Source organism: Diabrotica virgifera, chromosome 3, assembly GCF_917563875.1.
Source record: "Diabrotica virgifera virgifera chromosome 3, PGI_DIABVI_V3a".
NCBI classification, from domain to species: Eukaryota; Metazoa; Arthropoda; class Insecta; order Coleoptera; family Chrysomelidae; genus Diabrotica; species Diabrotica virgifera.
This window is the reverse complement of record NC_065445.1, coordinates 233,240,622-233,258,199: the sequence shown is the minus strand read 5'-3', so window position 1 is coordinate 233,258,199 and position 17,578 is coordinate 233,240,622. Positions and strand designations below refer to the sequence as shown.

Genomic DNA, 17,578 nt, shown 5'->3' with positions numbered 1-17,578 from the left:
GTTTGCAGATCAAATAACTGTACATCTACAAAACAGACCCCCTACAAATGATACAAATCAGTTAAATAAAATAATTACTAATACCATAGCAGAAGCTCAAAGGAAATATTGTACAGTCAACAGGAGAGTAAAATGGAAGAAAGAAGAGAAATGCTAAAATACATGACTATAGAACAACAAAGCTTAAATAAAATAAACAAAGAGGTCTCTAAAGCAATTAGAAAGGACATGGGTGCATATAAAAATGAGAAAATCTCGCAAACAATCGAGCATAACAAGAGCATGAAGATATTAAGAAGGAAATTAACGAACAGCAGAAAATAAATTATCAGACTCAAGGGAAAAAATGGCAAACTAACATCCAATAGAGAGAAAATGCTAGAGATATTGGAAGACTTCTATAAAATACATACCAATAAACTTGACTTCAACCCGACAGAACATACAGAACAAAAAATTATGAATCAAGATTCAGAGGATATTTCCGAGATAACAACGGCTGAAATCTATCATGCTTTAAAGAAAATGAAAAATAACAAAGCACCAGGAGAGGACGGAGTAGTGGAAGACGCGCTAAAAATCGGAGGCTCTGCTTTCATCAGGGCAATCAAACGTCTTTTCAATATATGCTTAGAAAACCAAGCCATACCAGCTGAATGGAATAATTCTATAACACTCCTCATACATAAAAAAGGAGATCAAACAGACCTCCAAAACTATAGCCAAATTAGTCTTCTAAACCACCTGTATAAATTGTTTGCTCGAATAATCACTGCCAGAATTGAGAACAAACTGGAGGCATGCCAAGTTAGAGAGCAGGTAGGTTTTCGCCCTGGGTATACTATGGTACAAATGACCATCTGACTTGTCTAAAGGTCCTGATAGAAAAAACTGTGGAGTACAACCGGCCGTTAGTTCTGGTATTTTTTGACTACAAAAAAGCCTTTGGCACTATCGAAATGGTAGCCATCTTAAGAGCTTTGAGAGATTGTAGAATCGACTACCAATATTTCAACATTATTCAACATATATATGCAAATGCCACAACAGCAATAAACCTCCATACCTAAACTCAAAAAATAAAACTAAAAAGGGGAGTTAGACAAGGAGACAACATGTCACCAAAACTATTCAATCCCGTAATGCATCATGCATTCCAGATGTTAGAATTAGAAAACAGAGGTTTGAATGTCGATGGCGAAAGGCTGAACCTCCTACGATTTGCAGATGATATAGTTCTAATAACCGACGACTTAAAGGAAGCTTACGAAATGCTGCAAGAACTACAACGAGTTTCTCAAAAAGTAGGGTTGGAAATAATCTTTGGGAAAACTAAAATGATGACCAATTTAGTACCTAGCGGACCATTGAAACTAGAAAATTGCCATATCGAAATAGTTGACAAATAAATCTATCTGAGCCACGAAATACAAATAAGTAGAGACAACCAAACATGCGAATTATGTAGAAGAATAGATTTAGGATAGGCAGCGTATGGCAAACTAAAAGACGTGTTCAAAGAAAACATCCCAATAAAGCTAAAAAAAGCATTTAACCAGTGCGTACTTCCGGTGCTTACTTATAGAGCTGACATTGACTAAAACATCAATAAGAAAATTACATGTAGCACAACGAAAAATGGAAAGATCCATGCTTGACCTAACTTTGAGAGACAGAATACAAAATGATGAGTTACGGCGAAGATCTGGAGTGGAAGACATCATAAAACGCATTACGAAGTTGAAGTGGAAATGGTCAGGACACGTCTCAAGACAGAGAGACAACAGATGGACAAAGAAGATTCTAGAGTGGCGGCCAAGGGCAGACAAACGAAGTCGTGGAAGACCACCTACCAGATGGACCGACGATGATAAAAGAATAGCGACAAACTGGATTGCAGATGCCCAGGACAGAGAAGGGTTGAGATATCTTGAGGAGGCCTATGTCCAATAGTGGACAAATTTGGCTGTGTGATGATGATTTATTGGAATCAGGCAGTAATCATATCAAGATAATTAGCAATCATATCATAATTAAACCACATGTTGGATCAGAAAATGGTTGGATTTCACTTGCACTCTTCTCTTCTACATTGAATAATAAATACTTCTGCGTCGATTATCATCATGATATAACTGCAGGTGTTTTTAAGGAATTATTTCCAAATAGTTCCAAAAAATATTTTTTTTTAATCTCATATTCTATTTACCTGTATATAGTTTATAAATTATTTCATGCTCTATTGTAGGTACATTCGCCCTGTACAAATTAGAAGACTGGCCTCTCCTAGATGGGTTCTACTTTTGTTTTATGAGCCTAACGACGATTGGTTTCGGGGACATGGTGCCAGGATCCAATGTCTTAGAATACGAATCAAATACCACAATTTGGTTTTGTTCTATCTACATTATGTCCGGTATGGCGCTCACTGCCATGTGTTTTAACGTCGTCCATGACGAAATTATTCATAGGTAAGTTATACACTAAAAATGGGGTTATTATTAAATTAGTGATGTATTTTCCCAAAAGTCGATTTTCATGGAAATACAAATAGAAGTTCGTCTAAAAAAATTAACAGGAAAGTCTTAAACACTCAACACGACAATCCTAAACGACAACCAAAACATTACATAATCTCTAAAAAAACTTAATGAACAGCTGCAAGGGCCAGAAAATTATAATTCAAATACAGATACTTACAAAGATTTGCATGCAGTTTCTGGCGCGATATACATATATGTAACAAGAATAATAATTATTAGTAAGGAACAACATCAAGCCTAAAATTTATTATACTTATATGTAGTTTGTTGGTTTTTAGTATAGTATAGTTGATCCAAAAGATGGCATAACCCAGACATCCAAAGTGAAAGTTATCCTTCAACACCAAATTGTTCTATATGGTCCACACAATGTCCAGAAAAAAGTCACACCATTTTGAGCGTAGGGTTTGGGGGGGAGAGGGGGGAGAAATCGGTAAATTCGTAGTTTTTTAAGTTTTTTGCCAATATTTCTAAAACTATGCGGTTTAGCATGAACAACCTTCTATATAAAATTGTTCTACATTAAATTCTAAATAAAAAAGGCCCTATGCATAATCTTTCTAAAATGAATGGTTCCAAAGTTACGGAGGTAGTATAGTATAACTGGTCCAAAAAAAGGCCTAACCCAAACATCCAAAGTAAAAGTTTTCCTCCAACACCAAAATGTTCTATATGGTCCACATATTGTTCAGTAAAAAGTTACACCATTTTGAGCGTCCGGTTTGGGAGGGATATGGGAGAGAAGCCGGTAAATTAGTAGTTTTTTAAAGTTTTTCGTCAATATTTCTAAAACTATACTTTAGCGTAAATAATGTTATATTCAAAATTATTCTACATGAAATTTAAAACAAAAAATGTTCTATACATAATTGTTATAAAATCAACGGTTCCAGAGTTACGGAGGGTGAACAGTCGAGGTTTCCGATAATTTTTATATTTTTTGGGCAATATTTATGATATAACTATACCAAAAACCCAGACATCCAAAGTGAAAGTTATCCTTCAACACCAAATTGTTCGATATGGTCCACATAATGTTCAGAAAAAAGTCACACCATTTTGAGCGTCGGGTTTGGGGGGGAGAGGAGGGAGAAATCGGTAAATATAAAAAGTATCGAAAACCTCCAATTTTCACCCTCCGTAACTCTGGAACCGTTGATTTTATAACAATTATGTATAGAACCTTTTTTGTTTTAAATTTTATTTAGACCATTTTTATACAGAACATTCCTTACGCTAAGGCATAGTTTTAGAAATATTGACGAAAAACGTAAAAAAAACTACTAATTTACCGACTTCTTCCCCCATCTCCCCCCCAAACCGGACGCTCAAAATGGTGTAACTTTTTACTGACCAATATGTGGACCATATAGAACAATTTGGTGTTGAAGGAAAACTTTTACTTTGGATGTCTAGGTTAGGCCTTTTTTGGACCAATTATACTATACTACCTCCGTAACTTTGGAACCGTTCATTTTAGAAGGGTTATGCATGGGCCTTTTTTATTTCAAATTTAAGTAGAACAATTTTGTGTAGAGGGTTGTTGATGCTAAACCGCTTAGTTTTAGAAATATTGACGAAAAACGTAAAAAACTACGAATTTGCAGATTTCTCCCCCCTCTCCCCCCCAAACCCGACGCTCAAAATGGTGTGACTTTTTTCTGAACATTATGTGGACCATATAGAACAATTTGGTGTTAAAGGGTAACTTTCACTTTGGATGTCTGGGTTTGGGTCTAACTATACCATACTATTTGTGTATTAACAGCTTTGTATATGTATTTTAAAAATTGAGGACTTGAACGATTTAAGAGACTAACCGCGTTATCAAAATTAATTCGAGAGATAGTAGCCGCACCGTTTTTCGAAATTTCTGCGAACCTTTGGCGGTACGCGACACTATCAAATACGAAGGCATAATATTGTGATAATACACATTGTGATGATTGTGACCATTTCACTATGTTGCCGAATCATTCAGTTAAGTTTGATGTAGCCTCTTTGAAACAACAACTACATTTTAAAAATATACATAGACTATAAAAAAAAACAAACTATAATCACTACGCAACGACAACATTGGTATAAAAATAAACGGTAAATATATTAACAATATCACGTATGCAGACAATAACATTTTGATAAAAGAAAGAATAGAAGACTTATGAAATATACTGGACAGATTTAAGAATACCAGTGAAGTAATGAGACTGAAAATAAATAAAATCCTTTATAAAAGGTATATTTGTTAAAATCTCTAAACAGGGCTACATCACAGAACAGAACTAGTTTTCAATCGGTTGACCGATCATCATCAGTGTTTGCGTGAATCTAACATGCTAACCACCAAATTAAAAAATATTTGGGTAAAAACCCTTTACAATTAATCCGTCATAGGAACATAGAAATAATATATGAATTTAAACATGGATGTTTAAAATATCCTATGTTTCATGCTCTAGTTACCATTGAGCTCGAATCTGACTTGTTCACATCATGACTTTTTGGTAGCAAGTGACCATAAAATAACGGCAAAAATTCAACTTTGAAGTGAAGTGTAAGTAGAACCTAAATCCAAATTTTCATGCAATTCGGGGTTGCCCCTGAAAATTACACGGTATCGCCGTATTTCCCGTTCACTTACTGGGCTAATAGGGCTTTCATGAACCTTAGAAGGTTAGTGCAGCGTTTCTCAACGTTTTACCATTTGCGCCCCAATTTTCCATAATTATTTTCACCGCGCCCCCCTCGTTCAATAACAATATATCTATGCAATAATAATATACCTTGAGCAGCATGAAACCTAATAAACTAAAAAGACATTGGGAAACGCTTCGTAGTGAGTACATTAACAAACCCCGAGAATTCTTCGAGTTAAAATTAAAACGGCGTGAAAAGCAAAAATTAGTTTTAATAAAAACTTTGACTGTGAATGAAATAGCTTTACTAGCCTCTTATAGAGTCTGATATTAAATAGCCAGATCTAAAAAGCCTAACACTATTGGTGAAGATCTTATATTACCAACTGCAATCAAAATTGTAGAAACTGTGTTTGGAGATAATTTTGCTAAAAAATTGGAGTTTATACCTCTATCAAGTGATACTGTTGCCGGCCGAATTGGTGATATAGCTGAATATGTACAGGATCAGCTAATCAGGAAGTTGCTTGAAAAGCCGTTTTCGATTCAGCTTGATGAGGCAACAGTAGCAATAAATATGCTCATTTTATTGCCTACGTTCGATTTTGTGATGGCAGATCAGTAGCAGAACTACTTTTCTGCAAACCAATAGAATTGATAGCAAAGTCGCTTGCATTATTTGCTATGTTAAATGATTATATAAATGAAGCAAAAATAGAGACACTGTATGATCAACAGAGAAGCTCTGGCTTGAATATTGTGCTAATTGCGGTTGTAACAATAGTTAATTATCTACATAAAAATGAGACCTTTGAAAACTAGAATCTTTTCTGTACTTTGCAAAGACATGGATGCGGTACATTCAGCATTATTATTTTATTGTGAGGCAAGCTGGTTATTACGTGGGAAATTTTTACAACGTGTTTTGAATTAAGACATGTAATCACCATTTTTCTAGAAGAAGAAAAGAGGGCGCAAGCCAAGATGTTTCACGATGGTTTATTTTTGATGAAATTGAGTTACTTGGTTGATATATTCGAGAAACTAAATATTTAGAACTTACAACTTCAAGGGCCAATACACATATATTTGATACCAATGATAAAATTAACGCTTTCTGTAGAAAATTGAAATTGTGGAGCAGATATTTAAAGCAAAAAACCTAGAAATATTTGAAAATGTGGATGAATGTTTTAAAACTTACCAGATTGAAGAACAACACGTGAAAGTTGTTTTTGTAACCATTGAAAATCATTTAGCAATGATGACAAAAAATTTTAAAAGATACTTTTTTGGCGACGACCAATTAATACTTACCCAATAGTTATGAGTGGGTCGGGAATCCGTTTCAAATTACACCCGAAGAGCTCTCTACTGCAGAAGAAGAAACCTTCATAGACTTCACAGCAAATGCCGAAATCAAGAAACAGTTTAATATTAGATCCCTATTTGAATTTTTGGCAGGGGTAAATGATGAGTTTTCTGCACTGAAAACCAGAGCGTTTCGTATACTATTACCGTTTTCACCATCCTACCTTTGCGAAACAGGATTTTCCGCGATTGCTGCTTTAAAGACCAAATATAGATCGCAGCTAAATATAGAGAAGGAACTGAGAGCGTCTATTTCTAATATTACACCCTCTTTTGATAAGCTTTGCTCTGCAAAACAGGCCCAAGGAAGTCACTAATTTACATTAAATTAGTTGATTTAGTATTCAGTGCTCATAACTATGTATAGCTCCTTGTTCACGGGTATTTTATTTTTTTGTTTGTCAGAATTTTGTTTTGCTTTGATTTTAGTAAATTAGTCAATGTTTTAGGTGTTTTTTTTATATTTTCACGCCCCTTCATTGCTAAAAGCGCGCCCCCCTAGGGGGCGCGCCCCACAGGTTGAGAATCACTGGGTTTGTGTGAATATTCTTGATATGTGGATAATAAACTGACCATTGAGAGATTTAATTAGGAGTGGCATCTATTTCTCAACGAAATAAATGTATAATGAAGGAGATATCTTGGTCAAAGCATCAGATGGAAAGATAATTATAACTACTTTCAACACACATAGCCATTGGATAGTATAGGGATTTGTCGATTTCGCTCAACTCAACAAAGTGACGGGGTTCGGAAGGCTTCGGACGCGCTCACGTTCAGCGCACCTATTCCGATGGTTCCCAGGCAACCAAGTGACGTCATGTAACGTTGAGGAAATGTCAGTTTTTGGTTGAATATAACAGGTGTTTGAACATTACGTCATATAGACGTCTTTTGTAGGTAATTTTAAATACGTAAGATTAATGACGTTAAAATTACGTTTAAAAAACGTTTTAATTTCAGGCAGCCTAAGTCTGACGTCACAAAATTGGGAGGAGCTTGCTGGTTTGTATTGACTCCAAACAATTTCGTTTAGGTATAACGCTAAATGTTCATAAGAAATTTCTCATTTATTTTTTACGCGGTTTGTGTCTTGTGTGATAAAATAAGACTTTTCATTTAGATATTTAGTTGAAGAAACGTGTTAATTAAGAGATTTTTAAATTAAGATATTAAGTATGCCGGATAATTTGTTAATAAATTATTTATTAGTTTCATATAATATATGTTGTTTCAGTTTTGACACAGTACCTAAGTAGGTATATATAACTAGTGAAAATTCTATAATGTGAGAGCTGGTACAATCATGCAGAATCGATGTTGCTTCTAGCGCACAAGCGATCTTAAACAAGTGGTAGTATATCTTCGACACATGGGGCGTAGGCCTATAGATTTCATGTTACCTATTTTTTATACTATTTTGAAACATCTGAAAGAGGTCACTTTTTGAAAGTACATATTAAAGACGTGATTTTACCGACGTATAAAGGTCGTCATCTTTTTGACGTATGAAAATCGTCACAATCTCGACGTGAATAAAACGTAGATACGATTACGTTTTAAAATCGTCACAATTATGACGTCAAATCGATGAGACAAATACACGTGATTTTCAACGTCAGTACTACGTCATAGAAACACGTCAATTGGTCATTTTTATGACGTGTTATCTACGTTATAAAAACGTCGTTTGGTTGCCTGGGTAGTTATCCTCCGTTCAACATACAGAGAATGGATTAGTGAATTCCGTTCAGTGTTTTAGACTCTAGAGACGATAAAAGTATATTCTCGTTACATACGATAGTTTTTTTGCAGACGATTAAACACCTAAATTGCTTTAGATAAATAGTTTGAAAATCATACTTATAAAATTTCGGAAATGTACACACTGTACAACATTTTTATAATTTTCTTTTTCTTCCGCACTATAATTCCAAAACTAATCTCGCCTTTGTTCAAATAAAACGTAACGCTTAATAATATCTTTATCTGAAATAGAAAATCGATCGAATAATTTTTCAAACGCCACCCCGTGGACTTATTAGGTTCACACATCGGACAAAAATTATCCATTAAGGGAACGACATTTTCCACAAAAAGAAAAGTGCAGTGGCAACCGCCGATGCAGGAGCATGGAGTTATAAAAGACCAATAACACCATAACCGTTGTGTTCTCTCCAAAGGCGAAAGAATGAAATTGGCCAGACGTGGGTTTCATTCCTTTTATGAGATAATTTATTCGACCAATCAACATTAAAGCTGTGATCGGGGAACTATAGGATTTTTATGGAATAACAATTAATAAACTTTTATTAAAAATACGAGGATGGTTCATTAACTTCTGGAATAAACCAGTTAATCAAAAATATTCGGGGTGATATTTTAACCAGCGCTGTGTACCATTTACCTATATTTAGTTTACATTATCAAATTTTTGAGTTTTATACAAATGAGTATCTTTAAATATACATCTCTAGTGCTTTAATTCAGCCTATGCTTGGTTTTTTTAGGGTCCACACTTCAAACATAGCACTTAAATCATTCGATATCTAATGTTGTTATGAAGCTATTTTCTTGTGGCACTTTTGTAATTAACTATTTTGAATGGAAAATAAGCCACAGTTTTACTAAAAAATGGATTTTATTAACATTTCAACGTCCAAATCGGATGCCGTTTTCAAAATACTTTTCCAAAAAATATGTTTGTATTTTGACAATTTAGATTAATGAAAACACCTTCTTAAATCTATGTTTGACAACGGCATCCGATTTGGACGTCGAAACGTTAATAAAATCATTTTTTTAGTAAAATTGTGGCTTATTTCCCATTCAAAATAGTTAATTATTTAATTATTCCATATCTAGTTCTAAATTGAGACGATTATTGCAAAGAAATGGTAAAGTCATCAACGCATTAACAAAAGAAGAAAGTACCTATTGAGGAACAAACAAGACATAGTTTATGTTACTCAGACGATACATTATTGATGGACTAAAAGAAAGAGAATTCAACAGACGCCGACAGGTTTAACATAAGAGGGAAATAATTTAATTGTATGATCTCAACTTCGAAAACCTAAACGATAGTAATCAGTAAAGGACCAACTAGTCGTAAATGATGGCACAAGTTAATGGCACAAATATTGTACAGAACAAATAATCGAAATAAAATAAATTATGAGTATCTTATCCAGCTAGACTTGGAGAGAGAAGTAATAGATGAAGTACCTACAAACAGCAAATGACTTAGAGAATGACTTAATAATATTAAATCGCGAAACCGACATTTTAAAAGTGCGAAGAAATCAAGTGAAACACCAATAATAATAAGGAATTACATCAAATACACTGAGATACTGATAAAAGGTGTGAACATATAAAAAAATCAAATTAAGATAGAATCTAGTACCTACTATTCGTTGCAAGATAGTCAAACCCGCTTATTGGAATAGCTTTCTTGTCAACCAAAAGTATTCTTATAACCGGGATATTCTAATAACCGATCACTGATTGTTATTAGAAACGTTTCGGGACCTTAAATTTTTATTCCTTAAACCGGGATATTCCTTTAAGAGGTATTCTAATAAGCGGGTTTGACTGTATTTCGGATCTAATCTCAACAGGATGGGTACGTATTTTCGGCTGTAATTCTATTCAAATAGGGATTCATTTTTTTTTCAAATCCTGAGAAAACTAATAAGTGTTTTTGAAAAATTTAAATGCAGAATGAAAGATTACGTTATTAGCGAGGGCCGAAAGTCCCTGAGAACTTCTATAATGTTTATTTTAATAAGTTACAGGGGTGAAAAACTAAGAGAAAATTTAGTGTGATTTTTAATTTCAAATATCTGATTCAAAATAAACTTTTTATTTATTCTAAGGGACTTTTGGCCCTCGATATTAATTTTGTATTTCATTCTGCGTTTAAATTTTTCAAAAATATTAATTGGTTTTTTTCAGGATTCGAAAAAAATGAACACAATGTCCGTGGTAAAATTTTCCAAATTTATCTTTGTCTTACAAAGCACTCAGTCGAATAGAATATTGTCAGCATATTGTGACACTGACAATCAGTGACAATTTTAAATATTTGACATGGCGTCGGGAATATTTTAAGTTGTTGATTAAATACTATTGATATATTATAGTGTATTTGATAAATAATTGACTTAAGACGTGAACTTAATAAAAAGTTATTTATTGTGTATTATTTGTGAAAGATCCAAGCAGAGAATACATCAGAAAAAAAAATATATTCTGTGATCCATGTATTTTGTTGTTAAAAATGTTCAAAATTGTAAGCGTTCCATAGTAACAATATATTATTAATAAATCACTTTAACACTTTTTCTCTTTTCTCGATTGAGTATTAGTTTTTGTTGTACATATAAATTATTACAGTCACTGAATACATAGTTAGTGAAAAAATTTTCAATAGTAATTGCACAAGAGCTCTAAAATTATTGAGTTTTTCCCGAGTGACACTTTGACAGTTTTAATTTCACGAGCCGAAGGCGAGTGAAATTATGTCAAAGTGTCACGAGGGTAAAAATTCTATATTAATTTTAGAGATCGAGTGCAATTTGTTGCGATTATTTCATGAATAAAACCGTTCAAAACCAAAATGTTATTGTAATTTACTTATGTAAGTACAAATTAGTACAATTAAACACACAGTTATTATAAATATTTGACGCTTGAAAGTCATCACTTTTTTAATTTTTAAAACATTAATTGTCATTAATGTCACTGAATGTATTTTTTCATAGCAACGAAGGACATCTGACGTAATATACTTGACGACGGGCAATTATCAAAAATTATCAATTTAATTTAGATTTCTGTAGCTTTCTATTGGTCAGAATCTCCTATGAATGAAATAATCACATTTATTAACTGAATTAATAATTTGCAATTATACAAATAACAGTTATCCAAGAACATTCAAAAGCCATCTCCTTAAGTTAATGATGACATTTTCAAGTAGAATGACATTCTAATAATGTTTAGATATCCATACCAGTGTGAATTTTACTACATGTAATTTGCCGTGTAAAGACAGAAAAAGTGGGGATATCCGTAAAATAATTGGCGAATTATGTACCCATGGCCTTAATTTGAACTTAATTTTAATTTTGATTTAATTTAATTTAATACAATTAAATTACTAATGTAACGAAAGACTAAGGGTGGCTATTCGTTACAGCATTAAGGGAGTACAGTCATTTTGTGCTTGATATCGGCCCAGTCTCTTAATTTGGGAATTCCATCCGAATTATCTTGCAACGGATAGTATGTAAAATTAATACTAATAGAAGTGGAACGGTTTAGTCAAAATAATAAGAGATAAATCACCAAACTGCAGAATAAATCATCAAAGTTTGATCGACCGCTCAAACGATGGAGTGACAACCTTCCTTAGAGCTATACATCTTCCAATAAATTATCAAAATTGTTTATAAAAAGGAAGAAGAAGAAGAGTACAATTATACGTAAGATCCCGTTAAACATTAAAGAATAAGTAGTCCCTGTTTTACTAATTTGCATTACCGTTGGTAGTCACCGTTGTCCTAAGATGGTTGATTAAGTTTCTCGATTAGAGTTTCACCATGCTCCCAGAGGTTATCTATTAACATCGGCGTTTAGTCTTTTCAATATTACAACAACATAATGTAGATTGAATTATAATTACAACCATTTTTTGGTTCTGGGGCTATTTAGCAAGTATTTGAATTCACTGATGATGGACTGATAGGTCCGGAAACGTTTTGAATTGGACATATTTTATTCAATCCATTTGGATTTTTTAAAATTTTAGTAAATATACCTATTACATAAAAGTGGTATTAACTTCATGTTAGACTTTTTAATTTCTCCATTATTACAACTTTTTTCATACAAACACTTGTTAAAAACTACAAAAACAAAATTTATCCATAATTGTTGTGTCTCAGCATCAAATTCGTTCTGAATGGAGTCGACCGAGATCAGGGCAATTAATTAAACTCTGGTCAACAGAGTTCTAATATAATTTGGAAAGTCGGAGAGAAAGAAAAACACGCGAAAGCTTCTTGACGGAATTTAAATTGATCTATTAACTGGGCGCATTCATTTCTGACGTTCGAACAAATTTATATTGAAATTCTTTAACCAACACACCCTAAGAATTTCTAAGTAAACTAATGGAGCAACTGTTGTTCCAGACAAAAAAGTTAGTTGAAAAACATTACGGGTTTTAACTCATCGTAGGTATACTTATGGATAAAAATTTCAGCAAAATTAGCGCATCTCTTATACTTAAAATCTTCAATAATTAACATAAAGTAATCTGAATTATGGAATTTCCTGATAATTATCAAAGACAGTGATTCCCAAAGTGGTCTACATCGACCCTCAGGAGTCGATGAGAACCTGCAAGGGGTCCACGTGGGCAAAAATAAAAATTGGGGGTCTATGAAATGAAAATGGGGGTCAATGGCAAGAAATTTAGAAAATTGCAAAAAACAGTATAATTGATATAACTTTGACATGAAAAAAAAATTACAAAAATACACTATTTTAGACTAATTAATCAGGTTGGTGTAAAACTGCTTTCATTTGATCTAAGAGCATTTTATATGCTTATCACTCGCAGGGTACAGACGTAGCAGTTACGCGCAAATATGTTTTGGCCAGTTCCACCAAATTAGGGTACCTACACTATTTCCCTCGTTTTCCACAATATCATAGGATCTTCTTTTCTTTTTAATGTTTTGCTCCTCTGCGAATTGTTTTGCTTCAATAATTGAAGTAGCTAAAGTTGACTGACTCTTTGAGAGATTTTAGCAACAAACCTCTTACATATGGAATCTTCGTCACTATCTGAACCATTAGTATTGAGAACAATAGGCATTAAGGCAGTAGCTGTAGGATCAAGAGTCACTACTAAAATTCTGAATCATCCATTTTCCAAATTGAAAAGGGTTGTAAATATTTTATTATCATACTCAACACTTTTTCATTTATCATTTTTATCGGCGAATCATTTTCTTGGCGTGCAGAAAAATTTGATATTTTAATTTGCATCCGACCTTTTCGAACAGTTGTTTTGTCAGCTTTAGTAGGTAATCCACTATTAGATACCATCTGGACTACTAGTCCACCAGTTTCGGCACTGACTTTTAAAATATTTGAAGGACCTGAACACGCCATGGCTTCAAATTGAAAAGATTACTAAGGCTGCTCAACAACCTCCACACTTGTCGAGGGTTTGTACATTAAAAGACTGTTTTTATCAATTACTCGTATCGCCGCCTTTGTAAGATAAAACATTTTTACATATAAACTAGAAGGGAAGTTCCCTAGGTTGGCTGTATACCATATAGTTAAAAAACTCTAACAAGAAGTACTATACAGTTTTTATGTATAGTTTTTACATATATCATACTTAGCATTACCATTATTTACTATGGTAAATTATAACTACACCTCTTTTTTCTGTCAGTCATCTTAAACAAAAATTATTTTTTAAAGTGAATAGCGGGGGTCTTGAAAAACATGACATAGGGTCTACGAGAGAAAAAAGTTTCTGATCTAAGATAATACTACACACTTCCGTAAAATAAAACCATCTAGGTATATAGTATGTGAAAATGCCAATATTGATGAGAAAGATATATCCAGAATCTCTATTGGAATCAAAAAGCCCGAGTGAGGCTGAACAAATCAGCTAACAAAGAAGGAATTTGAAATTTTAAGAGGGGTGCTACAGGGGTGTATTTTGTCTCCTGTGCTGTTCAACCTCTATGTGGGGAATGTTTTTGCAGACTCACTTGAAGGCACTGACTGTGGTATAAAGGTCAACGGGTCATCATTATGCAACCTCTTCTGTCAACTGCTGGACATAGGTCTCTCCCATTCTTCGCCACTCTTCACGGTTATGTGCTTCTTGTTGCCATTTCTTGGATATTCGGTTAATGTCGTCCATCCAGCGTGTTGGTGGTCGTCTTCTGCTGCGTTTGTCTTCTCTTGGGCGCCAGTCAATTAGTTTTCTGGTCCATCTTGAGTCTTTCAGTCGCGCTATGTGACCTTCCCAATTCCATTTCAGCTTGGCTATGCGTTCAACGACATCAGTGATACCTGTTCTTTTCCTTAAGTCTTGGTTCCTTATTTTGTTTTTTTTTTGTCACGCCGAGAATCGATCTTTTCCTGCGCCTTTGTGCCACTCGCATTTTTAGTGCTATTGTTTTTGTGAGCGTGAGAGTTTCTGCTCCGTATATCATAACAGGAAGAACGCATTGGTCAAATGTCGTCCGTTTCATAGCTGTCGGGATGTTGTTCTTAAAGATGTCTCTTAGTGAACCATACGCCGCCCAAGCAAGTGTTATTCGTCGTTGAAATTCGCAAGTATGATTGTCCTTGCCTATTCTGATTTCATGACCGAGATATATGTACTTTTCTGTCAATTCTACCACTTGATTTTGGATGGTTAGGTGTTCGTTGGGAAATAAATTTGTCATAAATTTGGTCTTACTGATGTTCATTTTTAGACCTATTGTTGAAGATACGTTTTCTAATTCTAGTAGCATTTGTTGTACTTCACCCAGATCTTCGGTAATAAGTACTATATCGTCGGCAAAACGCAGATGATTGAGCATTTATCCATCTATTTTTATTCCTCTATTTTCCCACTTTAGCATTTTAAAGGCGTATTCGAGGACCACTATAAATAATTTAGGTGAGAGAGTGTCGCCCTGTCACACCTCGCTTGATATGAATTTCTCTGGTAGTATCATGTAGTTTTACACGCATTGTGGCGTTTTGGTATAATGTTTGCACTAACTTTGTAAACCGGTAATCTATTCTACTATTGTTCGGAGCATTTATAATGCTGTCAAATCCCACAGTGTCGAAGGCTTTGTGAAAGTCTACGAAGAGAAGAACCAGTGGTCTGTTATATTCTATCGACTTTCCTATTAAGGTTTTGACTGTTTGTAGGTGATCGTTTTTTCCGAATTTTGAGCGGAATCCAGCTTGTTCTCGGGGTTGGTAGAAATCTAACTTTTTTTCTAGTCTTGTCGTAATTATTCGGGTAAACATTTTATAGATGTGGTTCAATAAGCTGATTGGTCGATAGTTTTCTAGGTGCGCCTTGTCTTCTTTTTTGTGTAGTAAAATTGTTACTGCATTGTTCCATGTTTCCGGTATGCAACAATCTGTTAGACAAAGGTTAAACAAAATTTTTATTTGGTTGAGAAGGGCACGTCCACCCATCTTTATAGCTTCTATTACGACTCCATATTCTCCTGGCGCTTTGTTGTTTTTCATCTTTTTCATAGCGTCCTGGATTTCGCTTAGTGTGTTCTCTGGCATGAGCTCACGGATCTCTGGCAAGGTCAAAAGGTAACCCGATAAATAACGTTCGTCACGCCGACGACACCGCGATAATCACAGATAATGAACATGATATGTAGTTGATGCTAAACAAAATAAATATCGTAGGAAAAACATATGGCTTGAATATAAATGCTGGAAAAACTAAATGCATGGCAATGTATTGATTATTGATTATGATTGATTATTTGTTGCATAAACGTCAATTTGATTGACGTTTATGGAACGCATCACAATAAATGATTAGTTTTTTGCGTGTATTTGATATCTTGATTTGATTCCCATCAAGAAAATTGATTACAATCAACTGATTGGCGAACGAACAACGTAATTTGTTATTTGATCGTTGTTAAGGGGACTTGATTATAATCAACTTATTGAGTAGCGTTCGAGTAACCGGCCCCTAAGGTAGTATATCCAGGGTAGCTAAAACTCAACGAATTTGATTGCTAGGTGCCCTAAAAATGCGTAATAAAAAATTTAATTTATCATATTAATTCAGCATTTACATTCACTCTTATTAAATATATTAATTCATTGATGTTTGTTTCACTGAGTTTTAATTTGTAGGCTAAAGCATCAAGAGAAAGCACTTCCAAAAATAAACTCAACAAGTTTCCCCGACGACCTCAACATCACCAACGACCCCTTCAACATGACGTCATGACAATTTCCACAGAAGCCCAGCAACATCTATCGTCGAAACGTAACAGAAGAAACCTTGCTTAGTACTGGTGGTGGCGGTACGCCCACCTCCGTCGTCGACGTCAGCATGGGAACGGGGGTTGAGATGTTGCCAATTGTAACTAAAATGCCGGAGGTGCTCGAAGGACCCGTCAAAACGGGCGTGTATACGCTACCGGAAGAGCCCGAGAACGAAGAGGCTGCTGAGGAGAATACGGAAATGTAAAGTTGATATATTGTAATAAGGACTGTTTGTTTTTTTTATATACACTGTAATATACAATAGGCAATCTTATTATGCAATATTCTAAAATCATTGTTGGTAAATTATACAAGGTTTTAAGTTAAGATTTAATAGTTATGACTGATAAAATTGCGACGTGGTCATCATGAGTATAGGCATTGATTAAAAAAATAATTGGTCAACGCAATGAATAAACGAATTAAATGTATCGGACATGTAACGGATTAAATACGAGCATATCATTGTTAAAATAATAGGTTTGTTCTAGCAAACAGTCAAACTAGTCAGAAACCGTCAACAAACAGTTGGTCAGTGAGAGAACATAATACAGTCACAAGTGCTATCCTCTCTACTCGCGCTGGTTGACTATTCGCTGATCGTTTCAAACCGTTTGAAACTGATGCTAGAACAAACCTAGTAATTAGTCTAAGAGCTGGGAGCGGATTTTGTGCGTGATAAGTAATATGGAAAAACTATATGCGGATATGTTCAACTAGTTGTGTACATTACTTTCCCCAACGGCCTGAAACCAGAGTGGGGGCCGAGGGTAGATATAAGGGGCCAAAGTCGCGGTTTTTATTATTTTTTTTTGTGACGCTCTTGATAGATGTAGTGCACCAAAATTTGGGAATAAGCAGGTCATGACGTAGCTAATTAAAATCTCCAGGGGTCGTAACCTGCGTAGCCGAAAAAGGGGTGGGGGAAGGGGTGAATATAAAAATTAT

At 34.4% G+C, this 17,578-nt stretch overlaps 1 protein-coding gene across 2 annotated transcripts in view; it reads left to right on the top strand.

Annotated features, from left to right (window-relative positions):
- LOC126881598 (potassium channel subfamily K member 18-like) overlaps positions 1 to 17,086 on the top strand; it is a 579,919-nt gene extending 562,833 nt beyond the window's left edge. For both annotated transcript variants that reach the window (XM_050645961.1, XM_050645960.1), the window contains exons 7-8: positions 2,249 to 2,471; positions 16,496 to 17,086. In XM_050645961.1, coding sequence (XP_050501918.1) covers positions 2,249 to 2,471; positions 16,496 to 16,592 — 320 coding nt within the window. In that variant the 3' untranslated portion in view covers positions 16,593 to 17,086. The remainder of the gene's footprint in view (positions 1 to 2,248; positions 2,472 to 16,495) is intronic.
- Positions 17,087 to 17,578: the final 492 nt, after the last annotated feature.